Consider the following 16,970-nt stretch of genomic DNA (forward strand, 5'->3'; position numbering starts at 1 on the left):
TTATCTATCTAATATATAAAAAAACATGAATAAACCAGACAAAAGTGTAATATTTTGTATACGAGATGAAAATCATGGTGAGTTAACTTCATAAGTATATTATTATTATTAATTTACAATAATTAATAACTTTAACATAGTTACAAAATATGTTATAGTTATTTGAATAAGAATCAAGAAACTTACTGACTACTGTAATATAACATAAGTATGTGCACTTTATAATGTTAAATAATCGCTAAAGCCATATAGAATGTATAAAAGTCGAAGTTGAAAGAAGAAACCTTAATACTCCAACCAATTTATTTGAATCAATTGGCCTCAAAAGTTTAATAGATGATCTAAAATCTTTCTTTAAATCTTTAGTGCCTAGACAATCAAATTAAGTGCAATTTTTATACTTCTTTTATTATATTATACATTCAACTAAATGTAAACATTTTGAATTAAGTATAAAGTGATGGCCAATATTGCTCAATCATAGTTCCAATTAATCAAATAGATACCAAATAATACTTTGAATATTGTAAATAATTCCATTTATACACTGTCATATTTAAACGTATTTATCTTGTAACTTTATAATCATTGGTCTAGTACCTAAATCATTTAAAATTGATAATTTGTTGTTAGTATTTGACAAATACACAGTCATGTTCAAAAAAATAAAAGTTCTTTTTAGAAAATATTATCTATATTCTCGTATTTTAATCTAATTTAAATTTACACAAAGTAATATACTAGATTAACAGTAAATAGTATTTAGTAATTAATTAATTATTTTTATGATAATGTTATAATAATATTATATCATTTCGATTAAAAGTTAAAACTTTTTTATTTGAAAATAATAGTTATGCATAAAATATATTTCTAAATAACAATAAAATTATAAAACAAATAATTCTTACTTATAAATTTATATTCGTACATCATTTGATTATTTTATTATGCTTGTAGAGAAAAATCTTCTTTTTTTATTTAATTTAATTAGAATATAAAAGTGAATTTACAGTTAAATAATTTCAACAAATTTAGAAAAAAGATGCCAATTACTACACTCGTGTGTTGTACCATACTATGCTTCGAGTGTCAATACTATATTTTTAGCATAGAAAATTATATTGCCAAATTACTACATTATATCTTGTGATATTATTGTGATTTTATGAAAAAGTGTAAATAAATAAACTAAAAATTATATGTATATAAGTTGGTATCGTATAAAGTCATCATTATTTTCAAATAAGATACAAAATTACAAATAGTGACTTTAAAAAAACAAATAAGCATTTGTTTATAATCTAAACTCAAACTCTATCTACTTGAAATAAATGACAATTTTAAAACTCTCAATAATTGTTAAGTACATAATTAACGTAGATAAGCTATAATTTAAACGTTTACATAAACGTATCTCTTTTTTAAATTATTTACCTACTGTAATACCCTATATAAGTAAATTATATATTCCATCTTCCAAACATCAAGAATACAAAGATATTTTTAAAATAAATTCTACCGCCATTTCCTGGATTAAATTAAAACATACCTGATTTAATGTTATCTTACTCCAAACCACCAGAGTGCACTAAACACTTCATACAACACGAGAGGAGGGTATGCTTTTGTCAAACCCCTTACACGTGCTCAACCACCAATGCTAGTATTCATCATTGGTCCCAACACAGTAGTCTGGCAGTGCTTTCGATTGCCATGAAACTTATAGCATGGTTGTTTCCGTTTTTTTTTCCATGTAAGTATATATAATTCTTAATATATTTTACATAATATTAACTAATATGTGGTAATAATAAATGCCATTTATTAGCAAAAACTCATTATATAAAAATGTAACTAGTAAATTAAATTATTAGAAATTAAGCAAATTACATACAACTTAAGCACCATAGATGTCCTTTGTAAATTTTAATTCAAATTTTAAGTTAACGTTAGTATTGGGATTGCAAAAAATAGTAACATAATTTATAATGTAAAACACAAATTAGATATTATGTATAGGTAAAAATTAAAATTGTTGAACTTCGTGTATTTTATATTTTACTAAAAATATAATAATAACAACTTTTTAATATTTAAAATTAAAATTATTGATATAATATTAATTATACCACAAAACTTGATTTTAAAATATGTATAAAATGTAACAATATAACTTTCAATTAAACATATATTATATGAAAAGTATATCAATTTTGACCAACACTTGTTAATATTTTTTTTATAAACAAGGTTGGTCTATCGTCATAAATATAATAAACATTATATATACTTGTTGATGTCAATAACATTTGTTATTGAAAATATAATCAAACGAATATTAATCTACAAAAATGTATTTCATAAAATTATATAAATAAGTACTTAATATCACTATTTTTTAAATGATTGATTTGACCTAATATAAATTAATGCACAAAAATAATAGCAGTTAAGAATAAAAAGAATACATAATAAGCAACACGAAGAATGTATTATTATTCACAAAGCAAATAGATACTTAAAATATAATTTCATCGTGTTCTCTATTTGAATACTACAATAATACTCGTATATATATATATGATTTTTATACTAAAAACCAATCGAAACCTTATATATAATGAATACAAGAAACATACAAAAACAATAATAATTCATACTACATAGAATTCTATTAGCATATTTTAATAAACAATGATAGGTACTACGCAGCATTAAATTATTGATATTATTATTCTAAAAACCTTTGTTAAATAATTGTTTTTTATTATATAATAATTTCAATAATAAAATATTTTAAAAAGCAATAAAAATATTAATAATAAAATTAAAATAATTTATATTACTTGATAATCTAAATTGCCGATTTCAGTAAATTACATACCTAATAATAATATGAATATTAATTGATTCTTATTTTATGGCTTTATAACTTGAAGAAAATACTAAACAATAAATATTTTAATTATAATATATTCTCAAATTAATTATTCATTTTTATAAATCAAAACAATTTAATTGGAAAAAAATATATTACATACAATTTTGAATTGAAAAATATTATGCAATTGTTTTTTTATTTAAATGTTCAATATTTAAACGGTATTACCTGTGTAGTTATATATTTTTAATAATTTAAAATGCTAATTTTATATAATTTATATATATATATATATCAAATATCATACAACTTCATTAATAATCTGCTCTGATACAATTCAATAATTGTACTTTAAAAAAAAATGGTTCACATATTTATTACAATACTTTAATATAATCAAAGTGGTTATAGTTCTATTTATTAATAAAGGGGTATTAATTTATTTTTAACAAAATAATATGCTATCGTTTGCTAAATTGCATTCTTTACTTTTAAAAATGTACCTAAATTGCCTATTCATCGCGCCGGGTTAGGATTTTACTAAAATAATAAAGGGTATATTATATAGATTCTAGAAACCAGGTCTTAAAAAAAGATGATAATTAAAACGGTCGGCTTCAACGGGGTTGATGTAATTATTTGCGGGTATTTGAAAGTTGAAACGTACAGACTTAATATTAAATTATAAAAAAATATTGATTTTCAATTTATAAAACATTTAGATCCTTTATCATTATGCTAAGAGTAATAAATCCTCTCGATAAAATGAATACACCACAACAAACGTGTAAACAATAAAAATAATAAAAAATAGAAAACAATTTCTTAGTATGATAGTTTATTTAAGATTTATTATAAACATATTATATTAGTATTGAAATAAATATAGTATGATAACACTACATAGTTCAATAAAATTATAATTGATATATTTATACAGTAAAAATCAAATATTTTTTCTTATTTAACATCATTTTATTGCATTATTTTGTAAAATTTGTTATTCGATATTTAATACTTCATATTGTGTTTAAAAAAAAGATGCTTCAATACTATATTACTATATTATATGGATTTTTAATAAGTCTTTAATAATTATTTACTTTTTTTAAATGTTATACTCTACATTTCCATTTCATTTATTAAATCACATTTCATATTTTGAACTAGTTAACATTTAAAAATTAATGTTTGAAAAATCTCATATAATTTTGTATATTTTTAAAGAAAACATTTTTATTAAAAGGTTAATTTAACTAGACAACATTAAAATACGCATTCTATAAACTTCCGCTACAATTTAAATATTATTTTTTGATACATTACATAATATGCATTTTTACACTAAATATATGTGTACTAACAAGTATATACAAACTCAATTTGGTGTTATTTTTAAGTACAATTTTCAAACAATTTCAACATTATCAGACATCTATACTTTGGTAAACATATAAAACATAAAAAAAAAAACACTATATTTTTTAACCTTTTTATGTATAACTAAAGTAAATCTAGACTCGGTAAAAACAAAACATTAATATTAATTACATCCAAAATATTTAATTAATAATGAAATCAATATTACAATTGAATCTTCTATAGTTTTTTTATACTGATAATATTCCAGTATACGTTCAGATTCATAATATTATTAAAAATGTGTATATAACAACATTTATGTATGTATATATTATAATAATAATACACACATAAATTATTTTCGTGTATGGTTTAGACATTTAAACGCTATATGTAACGTAATGATAATTTAAATGTTATACATATAATAATAACATTATAGGTACTATTCTAAGATTAATAGTTTCATTTAATTCTTTATTATTTGCTCACAACAGCTATACCTAAATGCTACTATGCTACTGTGCTAGTATTGTTATAATATTTTAAGTTTGTAGTCGTAGTCGGTTTCGATGTAAAATATTCTTGTGTATCAAAAGTTTCCTTCAACGTCCATTGAAATAATTGGTGTGGCACATGTGGGTGCTTTCAGTTTAGACTTTCAAGTATGTTTATTTTTTCATTTATAGATGGCCATGATGTACAATAGTACAATTGACAGAAAAGATATATTAATTTACCAAAATATATTATTATAGTATTTTAAACATATCAATGACAATGTGTCATACTCGTCACAATCTCATAAGCATTAATATAACAAATACCTACAAAATTCCATGATAAATTGATCATTTAATACAAAATATCCAACACAAAAAAGACATTTATATAGGAAAAAATTCAAAAAGAAGTTAATTCATTTAAACAAAATTTCAATTTATTCAAAATATGTATTTTATTATATATTTATATATAAAAAAAATATTTTCTTTGAAATCCAACCTCTAGAATAATGTTAAACTAAAAACTAAAAATACGAGATAACTAATAATGAACATAGAAAATATACCTAATATTATACAAAGATATTTACATAATATTGTATTTATGTACATAAATTATTGCTATACATTATACAATATGCTGTTAACTTGGCATCGCATTAAATATAGACAATAGTAAACAGGTATCTAAGCACTTATCTTATGATTAAATTTAAGCAAAAACTAAACGTAAAAAACATAAATCATTTTTGATCACTCATTACTTCAATATTCGGCTAATGGGATATTTTTTCTTGCTTTTAACACATAATAGTGTGACAAGCCGTTTAATAATGAAAAGGAAACGAGAAAAAGTACGTGTTTAATGTAAAAAATCTTTAGTACTCCATAAAGATGACTTTATTAAGCTCAGAGCTATTAACCTTTATATAAACACTACTTTATTTTCTGAATCATTTATATCCCGTATAAAGTTTGGTCAGAATGGGATTTTTTTGTAAGAAGTTGTTGTAATATTAAGCCAAGTCTTAAGTATTATTATTTATTTGCATATTCCCATGTGTATTATGAACTGAATAATAAATAAAGGTAATTTGACATGTATCTATTTCATTGTGTTTATTAGACTTATAAAAAACAAAATAATATAAATTATTTTTAAATATGCTATTTGCTAAAAGTGTACAGTATTTTTATAAGTGATCGTTATTTTGGAATAATATTATTCTAATACACTATTTTGACATAAGCATAAATTATAATATTAGACTATAATCTAGTGAAAATGATTATGTAGATACAGGTTATAATATTAGAATTTCCTGTTAAGAGATTTTTGTGAATTTTTTGTCTCCGATAATTAATACAATGGTTAACTAACAAGTTTAGCAGATGTAGTTATACAAATGTACAATTTCAATAAAAATTAGATGGGCTTACACTTATTCTTAAACGTTAATTTTTATAAATTAAATTTTTGGTAAAAACATGAATTGTGATTTTTAACAAATACAAACCATGTTATTTGGCTGTATTCATATTTATCTATTATATATATTTATGTCCTTTATTTAATTGTCTTAGGCTAATTTTTTTTTTTTTTTTTTTTTTTAATATATATTATGAATATACCATTTTATTAAGATATTTTAATATATCTATAGTTATACATTTATTGTTCATGTCACACGGCTGCACTAAAAATAAATCTTACACGAATTTCAATTGTATGATTTTTAATTTCTATCTACTGAACGTAATTTGGATGCACAAGATAGTATAAATATATAGCTTGGGTTAATGATTATAATTATCAAACTATCAAAGTACAGATTAAGTAATATAATTAAAATTCTATGAGTATATAATTAATATAAAATTGTATTTCAAACTTCTAAAATAATATGTACATTTCATATTCTACAAAAGTAATTTTTGTCAATACGATATAATAAAATACAACTCTTGACGATACTGTCTTATTAAGTTTTGTTCGTTGATATTTTATTGTCATACCAATTTAAAAATTTAAACTAACAAGTCTTAAAAGTTCTTACAAATTTTGGTTAGATTAATTTTCCATACATTAAAATATTATATAATTTTATGCATCGATTTAACTTAAACATAACTATTATAGCGATACCTGTGAATGTTTTAAGAAAATCCTTATTTAGTGTACACTTAAAATTATATATTGATACGATTTATAATTTATGAATATCATTTATAGCACAAATAATATTATATACTAGATATCTACATAGATAATATATTTTGATGTTAACATTTATATGTATACATAGATTAGATTCTAGCAGCTAGGACATCTGACATCTGGCAGACAATTACATTTAGTTAATTTTTTTCGATGTGTGAGGGGGTCTATAGTAAGTAATTTATAGTATTTTTCAAAATTATTAAAAGGTAAAATAAGAAATACGCATAAATGGTTTATTTTTTATTTTTATTTTTTTTTAATTTAAAAATGAATAATAGTAAAGAGATGAATTTTTACTAAATATTTATGTAATCAATTTATTTATACCTACGATCAAGGTGAATATATATCCACTTTTCCTACGACATATGTGTTATCAGTTTTATTTTATACCATATAAAGACATTTGAAATATTATCAACTAATTTCATTTTTTTTTCTATAAAAATAAAGAAATCAATTACAAGATTCTTGGTAAGTTGCTCATACCAGAATAAAAACAAATTTAAAACACAGTAATCATTTTTTTTTTTTTTTATGAGCGTACAAATGTCCAAAATACATACATTTTGTAGCTAAAAATTTATAGAAAATTTAATTTTGACACTTTAAAGTTAAGTAAAAGATTTTTCATGATTTTATTTTTATTTTACTATAAATTAAAATAAAAATTAAGTATAAAACCATATATATATATATTATGAACGATGAAATTTAAATTTTTATAAAATCAGATATTTTATTTGACAATAAGTATTGATATTAACAGCGCTAGTAGTACCTATATTATATTAAATAATAATTATTGTAGTGACATATAATAATGTACAAGCTGATCCAGGAAACGTTATTTTTAAAGTGTTTCAGAGTATTGTTGTCAGGAATATTCTACGTATATGTCAAATTTTAGCAAATATACCTTACTATGTTTGTGAGTTCATTCAAAAATTCCATTGAAAAAAGCTCTTTCAATTTTCACGAATTTTTAAATTTTCTAGACAATATTTTCAATTTTTCATTCCGTAAAACCCTTATTTAGACTATTAAAAACATTTAAAAATAAATGAGATGTGTTGATCTGTTTTAAAAATTTCAAATTATGTGCTGTGCAAACAGCATTTCATTTTTTTGTATGATATGATTTATTTTGTCAAATATTAGTTTAACTTACTGTATTACTAATAAAAAAAATAATACAAACAATAAGTAAATAATAACACATCTTTAAAAATATAAGCTAAGAAATCAGAAATCATCAGCTCAGAAATATTTTTACGTATATAATGATTACCATCTTATCAGCCTTAACAAATCCAGTAGAGCTATCTAATAATCAATAACGATGTACACAAAACATTAATAACAATATTAATATTTTTTTTTTTTTATTGTATTATTAATTAGTATCGGAAAAATTTTAGTTTATAAAATAATTAAATAGGTAATATTAATTTTCAGTGAATTAAAATTAAAATAAAATATAGTCACTTAATACAACTCCCTTTAGAGAGTTATTTATTATATGTGCATAGCGTTTCAATGAATATTTAGTATTTACAGAGCGTGGGTATAAAATGTATTTAGATTTGCAAAATTAAAAGTATCCGCATTTATTTCTAAAAATGTTCATTATATACACTTTGAACTACAGTTGCACGAATATACGTATTATCAACACGAATCTAGTGGCTATATTATTAAAATAAGATGTACTTGCAATCTTATAATATCAGAAATTTAAAGTTTAAGATGTAAAGCATGTTAATACAAGATCGTAAGTCATAAGACACTGAAATAATATCAGAATATATTATAAATACGTTTTACATATATTTTGTAAATATTTAATAAACATTAAAGTTTAAACAACTATGAAATTCATGATCCTATTATTTATATTTAATATGTTAAATTTGTAAAATTATGTTATTAAATTAAATTAATGTTTATGATTTTAATGATTGGATTTTTAATCTATTTACATCTTTACTATGATAATAACATAAAATGCATAATAAAATGATTTATGAGTAGACCATACACACATGTAATATACTGATATAAGTACAATAAAAAACCAATCAAAAAATATTTGTTTTAATTGCCTTTATATGTTAGAAAATAGATTTTTACTCAAAATGTTTTTCAAAATTAAAAAATTATAAATTATCAAGAAATTTAATTTTATAATATGGCAGTTTGTTTTGTTATTCTTAAAAAATAGATAATTTTGTAAGGTCACATTACTATTGTTAATTCATAAATACACATTTAATAATTATAATTTTTAACTAATCAATATAACATAACGTTTAACATACCTACTCGTACAATTAGTTCGATTACAAATATTCTCGTAAAAATGCCAAGAAAAGCGAAGTTCATTTTTATACATTTTTTTATATCTGATTATATACCTCACTACCAGTAAATTAGTATAATGTATGCTATATACTAATACCCAATATTAATGTTATTCTAATATTAAATTATAGGATGACAACTATCAGTATTTTTTAATGAAAATATCGTTTTCATTAAAATACCAATTATTATACAACTGATATAAAACATGAACATTTTACATTTCAATAACTTTCTTAATTATCATAATTATAGTTTTAATAAAATACCCTGTTTAATATTGTAAAATATTGATAAGATGATTATTATAAAATCACAGTTTTTGCAACATTTGATTTTTTTTATAAATTAATAGTTAGGGTTTTAATCATTTAAATAATGCAAAGACTTTTTTTATAGTTTATGAACAATGTATATTGTGTATATAAGTATATAACGATGGAGCTAATAATTCCCTTCTAATGATAATTTCTAGATTATATGTATTTACAAGGACTTGACCTTATTCAAAATGTGTGATTTGTCTTGTTGAAATTAAAGGACGGCAATGGGTATATTATGTTATTTATTTCTTTAACTTTTTCCATTCAGCTAAATCTAATGAGTAATCATTATAATATAATTAGTGAATCATTCGCATGTGTTAAAGTTTTTTTTTCTTTATTTTATATTTTTATTATTCAAATACTCTATAAATTATTCATCGAAATTAGTAATATCACTTCGATTTATATATTTATTTATGTGCTTAAAAACATAAAAATGAATAAAAAAGTTAATTAGAAAAATCCACGATGTAAATACACCCGGACGTCGAACAATTCTTTTTTTCTCCCAAGATGGTGAAATATTGTGATACATTTATTGCTTTTAAATGATAAACCAGGGTTTGCGATTTTGAACAGAATTCTGTTGAAACTACGCCTGCAGGTATTCCATCGAAATGGTTGCATGATGGTTGTTAGTAGATTTGCCTTATGCCTGAAGAAACCTCTGAGAAAATTGCAAAATTGCTTCTCAAAAATAAATATTAAATTCATTTGTCTTATTTAAAAATATGATATACATACTACTATTAGGAGAACTATAATAGTAACGTCTACCTAAAACAGTGTTAGAAGGAAAACATAATATACATTTAATAAAATGTTATTGTAAAACTTTAAAACAATAAATTCACAAATAATTTTTTAAAGAACCACATTAAGTGTATATATCAGTAAGTAATATACTCGTCTATTAAATTGCACATATGTATATTTGTATGGATAAAAAAAATATTAGCAGAACTCGAACAAAAAAAAAAAAAAAAAAATACATTTAATCAGAGAATATATTTAAATAACTCTATTTAGTAGTATTCTTCATAATATTCTATGCATAGATAGTTATAGAAGCTTAAAACTCTTAGAAAAAATGTTAACACATAAATAGCATATATAATATGTAACGGACCTATCTGTGTATCAGTAATTATCCATAATAATATTATATTAATTAAATTGATATTTTAATATATTGAGTCATCTTAAATTGATTATAATTGATAAATATTTGTTATGTATCCTAAAACACAATTGTCGACATTTTTATTAAATAAAATATGTACCCTTTAGCAAGTTTTGATTATAAAAAATTAACTACATGATATACATTCAATTTTGTTTAAATATAAAAGAAAAATTCTCATATAAAATATATTTTAATTTGACTTTTTAAATAAATAAGCATCCAGATACAAATTATTTTTGAATATTTTTTAAAGACACGTAATAAGGTGTACACGTCAAAAATATTTTAAAGGGCAAATATGATTATTAATCTAATCTTATACTTGAAATGATTTTTAAAAGCTATCCACTTAACAATGTGTGGATTATTATATATTGTAGTAGAAAATGTTCTTTAATATATTAATTAACTTACCTTAATAGTACTTCATAAATCATAAAGCTTGTAAACGCGATGTTAACCATACCTTGGGAATTACCGATCTACAAAAAGGGAAAACTTTGTGAAGTAAACATAAATAATTCATCATAAGTAAATTTATTAAATTTAAAAAGTCTCTAAAATGTACTGAAAATCATCACTCAATTTATTTTATACATACAACATATATTAACATTAAAAAATATGGTATTATAATTATAAAACAGCTATAATCATTATTTAACTTTAAATTTAATAATATGATATCGCTTAAAAATTATAAATTATTTAAATAAATCTATATGATTTAAAGAGTGGGCTTTACGTTGGTTCTATGAGATTAAGAAATTTGTTCAGATTCTCGAGTGATCGTACTATTAACGCTTAACTGAGAAAGCTTATTATTTCTCTAAATGTTAATCCAAATGCTTCCATCTGTTTCGGAAAATAAGGAATAATGACTTATTTAAAGAACTATTCAAAATCAATATACTATACTTTTAAAAATTACTTATACTAAAAAAATAAATAATAGTAAACTTTGTAAAAATCATTGTAAAAGTAATTGGTACGTTTTTGGTTTCACTCATTAAATGATTTCTTTTTATACATAAAGTCATAAATGTTAAAATAACTAAGAAAAAAGTAATAATATTTTTTATGTTTTTTTTTTTTAATAAATAAGAAAAAATTACAAAAATTTTTGATTTACAAGATATAACTTACTTACTTATACTTAATAAATTAACTTTTTATATAGGAAATAATTTTAAGTACAAAAACTATACTTCAAACTGTTGAAAATTGCATTAGTATAAATTAAAAATTAATTAAATCTTTTAACGTGCTGAAGCTTCTGGACGACATTCTAAAAGTTACTGTATACGTTTTTTCAAGCAATAAAAATTTAATGTGTAAGCTAGGACACAAAAATTTAAACTATAAATATGTAATTCATATAAATAGTTTCCAAAATTTCAATATTTATAAGAATAATTTAATATTATTCAGAATATTATGCTTTACATTAGATTCCTTATATGGTTTGCTTTAGTACTTTAATTAAATAATTTATTAAAATTCTTATTCCAGTTAGAATAGCGAGATATCTAACTATAAAATGTATTTATTTATTTATTTTTGTTACATACTAGTTATACTAGTTATGTACTCAATACTCGTAATTATTAATTAGTAATAGCAATGTCGATTCTACGAGGGTATTCATACTTTTTTTACAACTGTATTTCAGTATTTGAATTGAGTTTTTTTCTGAAACTTTCGCATATTAAATTTGGTCATTAAATATTTATTATTCGTAATTTTGTTGGAAAAAATGATCACAGCAGGCTGTAAAATCGAATCGACCTTTTTATTACCTGATACCAGTGAGACAATTTTGAAGAGGAAACGATGGTAGCCGTTCCAAGACTTTGTTAATTCTTTTACGTGGGTATGTAAATATTAAAAAAAATTATTTATGATAATATTATAAAAGTTTTAAAATGTAACAAGAATAAAATAAAAGTACGCTTGAACAGTCTTCGGTAAGTAGATGAAGCATATTTTTTTTTGTGCCATGCTCATAAATTTACCTACTTTTCCCTTTAAGCTTTGTAAAAACTGCTGATGCTTGTTATAATTTCCGGTCTAAGTTAACATTAGCTCATCCTAATATTTACTGAATTCATATAAAGTATTAAAACACTATAAAAAAATATTACAGACCACAATTAAAATAATAAATATTTCAAATATAGGAGCTTGAAAACTATATATGTTTTATGTTATAAACAACTATTTATACAAAACCCGTATGTTACAAATTATAACAACGACATAAATCTTCTGAAAAATCTAATAAACCACAGTTTTCAATCTTAATGTTTTTATACTAATTTAATCTCACTAAAACAAATAGACATACATTTAGTTATTGATCCAGTCTTTTTAAAAAAGAAAATATTATTAAAAGTAATACCATTGTAAATACACTTTTAAGTTTTAACGACTATCTATCGCTAAATTTTAGCAAACAAAACATTTATAATTGTATTTTTATAAAAATATGTATTTGTGTGTATAACAATGTATTTAAATCATTAATTTAAGTAATTACTTAGGTATTATATTATTTTAATACAAACGATGGATATACTACTAAACTTAAATTAACTTTTCAAAACTTATGTAGTTGGTATAAATGTATAATATTACAAATAGCTATAGTTAACATAGCCGTGTATTTATAGCTCTTCAGCTTCTTAAAGAGAACACCTCTTTTTTTGCTCTTCTTCTAGTTTTGAAAAAAAATATATATAGAATTTTTGATTATTTTTCTAATAGTTATATACTGGCTTTCCGCAGAGTTAATTATAGACATGCGTCATTTTCGTTATTAAAAAATGTCTACAAAATCAAGTCAATTACCGTTTCCTTAACCTGATACGATTAACTAAATTTGAATCATAATAATTTATCTTACGGCTTTTTCAAAAATTAGCTATAATACATCTTCGATGATAACACCCCACCTTCCCAGAATCACCACCACAAAAGTATCGTTTATATAAGTCATGTCACTATATACATATTACCGAATGCTGCACGTTTGTCAATAATTTTCGTGTGATTACAGACAAATGTGGTCCCCGAGTTACGTTGATTGTCGAGTCGTAGCAATTCTGCGACGTATATTATGTGCCTCTGTACCGCATTTTTGTTTAAAATAAAATTATGTCATTACCACGCACGCGCGAGCAAGCGGTGACAATATAGTAATTATTTGTCAGGCGATAAACTGCTTCGGTTTATCATATCAATGGATAATCAAAAGCAGGTATTCTATCTATCCATATATATATACACATACATGCTGTAATAGTATAATGCAATATACTAAACATACTAATCACCATATATTATGATATGCACTATCTACAGTATGTAAACCTTGTGTGTGTAGCATTATAATATTATAATTAATAACTCTACAGTCACCTATGTTTTTAACATTACCTATATAATACATCGGACCACCATTAATCATATAGTTGGTTTCGACATAATATTATTATAACATTATATGTGACCAAAAATAATTAAACGTATCAAATGCCCATGCTGCAATGATCTACGTGTTATATTGTTTTCACACCACAGCGCTATATATAACTACACAATATTAATACATTATTATATATATTTATATAATGAAGTAATAAATCTTGTACGTGTATTTAGCATGTATTTAATGGTGAAGTATATTATTTTTGGTATAATTATTACAGGTAAAAAGCTAAAATGTATTTTATATCGTGTCACCCACATCGCCATAACCATTAAATAACGAAATAGCGTTTTTCATTTGCTTAAACCTTTTGATAGTAGCCCGCGCTTTATCTGTCACGGCCATGCTAAATACTTTTATTATTAATTATAGAACGAAATAATATCATCTGTTTATTGTACAATATAAACAAAGTATAGTGTCAATCAATATTGGAAACATAGTAGTAGAATGGAACATTTCGATTTTCAGAAATATAATTTATCACTAATTTTTTTTTACGATATACGTCAAAAATAACTGAATTAAATGTAAAACTATTAATTTTACCATATTATACAAATGAAAATGAAGTTACGATTATAAACACGACAATGATGTACATATATACATATTTTATGATTGCGTATCATTATAAACTTGTAAACATAAATATACCTATAACAATTTCAATAATAATGAATTTATAATCGGTCTATAATCGCATTTAAAATATAATGCTCATTGGCTCTCCGTTCAGTACAAATTATAAGGTTATAAGCTTTTATTGCTCACATAGTTAAACTTCATCTTAAAAGTAAGATTTTTAATAGATAAATAATAGATGAATGGAAATTAAATTTTAACATGTTATATGTAATATTAATTTTCAATCTGAAACAGATTGAATAAATGCAACTGAAAACTAGTAAAACACAAATACTTTTAAATCATCTTAATGGTTCTCTAAAATCAATACATTAAGGTAATTTCTAAGATTATTTTGATTTTGATTCATTAATAATAGATATTAAGCATTTAAAAAAAATATAATCATGCCATATATTGTAGCCTGAAAACATGCTGTTTTAGGTTTCTAATTAAAACTGTAGCTGTATATTTTAATATGATTGCTTAACTAATATTCATTGATTTTAAAAAAAAGCTATTTTGAAACATAAATATTTATTAAATATATTATTCCAAATAGTTAATTTTATAAATTCTATAGTTTAAATTATTTCAGTAAAATCATTAAAGTAGGTATAATTAAAAATGTTTCAATGCAGCGCATTACTGAAAGCTAAATTTTTTGGTATTAACAATAAAAATACATGACACAGATTATAATCATTAATACCGTTTTTGAATATACTCATAATTTACCATAATTTAAAGGTATATGAAAAAAATCGATTATCACAGTACTCGGAATATTTAATAGTCAAAATTAATTAAACACACCGTACTTAATATTATGGAATGTTAATATGTTTTCCATAATCACTTTGTATTTTTAAAAACAACTTGTATTAAATAATAATATCTGAACTTAATTATTGTATTAAATAGATAGATCTAACTTTTGGAGCACCCATTTATTTGAAAAAAGTATTTAGACTATTGTTAAAATAAAAGTGCTCAGAATATAAGAAAATATTCATAATCATTTTCCGCGATTTCGATCAACTTATACCGTTATAGATTTTTGATTCGAAATGCAATACTACACAAATACTGAAATATTGTGATAGTAAAAAGAGGCCATAAGCTCTTTAAAAAAACCTTACAGGAAAGAGGAAGCATATTACAATATTTTTCATACGGTTTATGCACTTTCAATTTATTTAAGAGCCTGAAGCAACTATACTTGTAATAATATATTCTATATATTTATAAATTTCTACCAACATGTTAATGAAAATCGAAAATAGTGTATTATTTTACACGCAAAAATATTATTTTAGGCAAGCATTTTTTACTAAATTTAAAATCAATAACATGGTAACGCCCTGATATCCTGACGTACATACTAAATTTGATACAAATAATTATAAAGTTCAAAATTATATTACATAATTTAAATATTATTTTACAATCTCGCAGTTACAAAATTTAATAAAATATAACTATATAAGAAATGTAGATTATTTTAATTCATTGTAAAATATTATTAGTTTTATCATTTATATAATAATAATGTACTAATAATAACGATATGATCCTTGACATTTTGTAATTAAATTATTTATAGATACTTTTAGTAAGATGAAAGTAATAATGGATTTTATAAGATGATTTTTTTTTTATATATATATAAAACAATTCTACGTGTTAGTTTTTAACAAAAATAACGCAACAGATTCTTATTGATTGCAAATTAGTTCAAACCTACAGATAATACATTATTGTATTGATTGTTCGTTTTAAATAATCCTCAGTAGATATTATTGAACACGTGTTTATACATAATAGTGATGTAAAGCATTGCATTTCTTATAATTATATATATTTTTAGTAACTTAGCTGTTAAATACAATCTATTTAATATATTTGTTTAATATTTTTTAATAAAATTTAGATTTTTTAGATTTAACATCGAATAATTAGTTCAAAAATCGTACGTATGTATATAAATATTTTCCATCGAAA

General features: G+C 22.0%; 1 protein-coding gene across 1 annotated transcript in view; it reads left to right on the forward strand.

The window, feature by feature from the left end:
* Positions 1-1,686: 1,686 nt before the first annotated feature.
* Positions 1,687-16,970, forward strand: part of LOC113554455 — a 42,848-nt gene continuing 27,564 nt past the window's right edge. The window contains exon 1 of the mRNA XM_026958324.1: positions 1,687-1,756. Within this exon, the coding sequence (XP_026814125.1) occupies positions 1,717-1,756 (40 nt within the window). The 5' untranslated portion in view covers positions 1,687-1,716. The remainder of the gene's footprint in view (positions 1,757-16,970) is intronic.

Source organism: Rhopalosiphum maidis, chromosome 2 (assembly GCF_003676215.2).
Source record: "Rhopalosiphum maidis isolate BTI-1 chromosome 2, ASM367621v3, whole genome shotgun sequence".
NCBI classification, from domain to species: Eukaryota; Metazoa; Arthropoda; class Insecta; order Hemiptera; family Aphididae; genus Rhopalosiphum; species Rhopalosiphum maidis.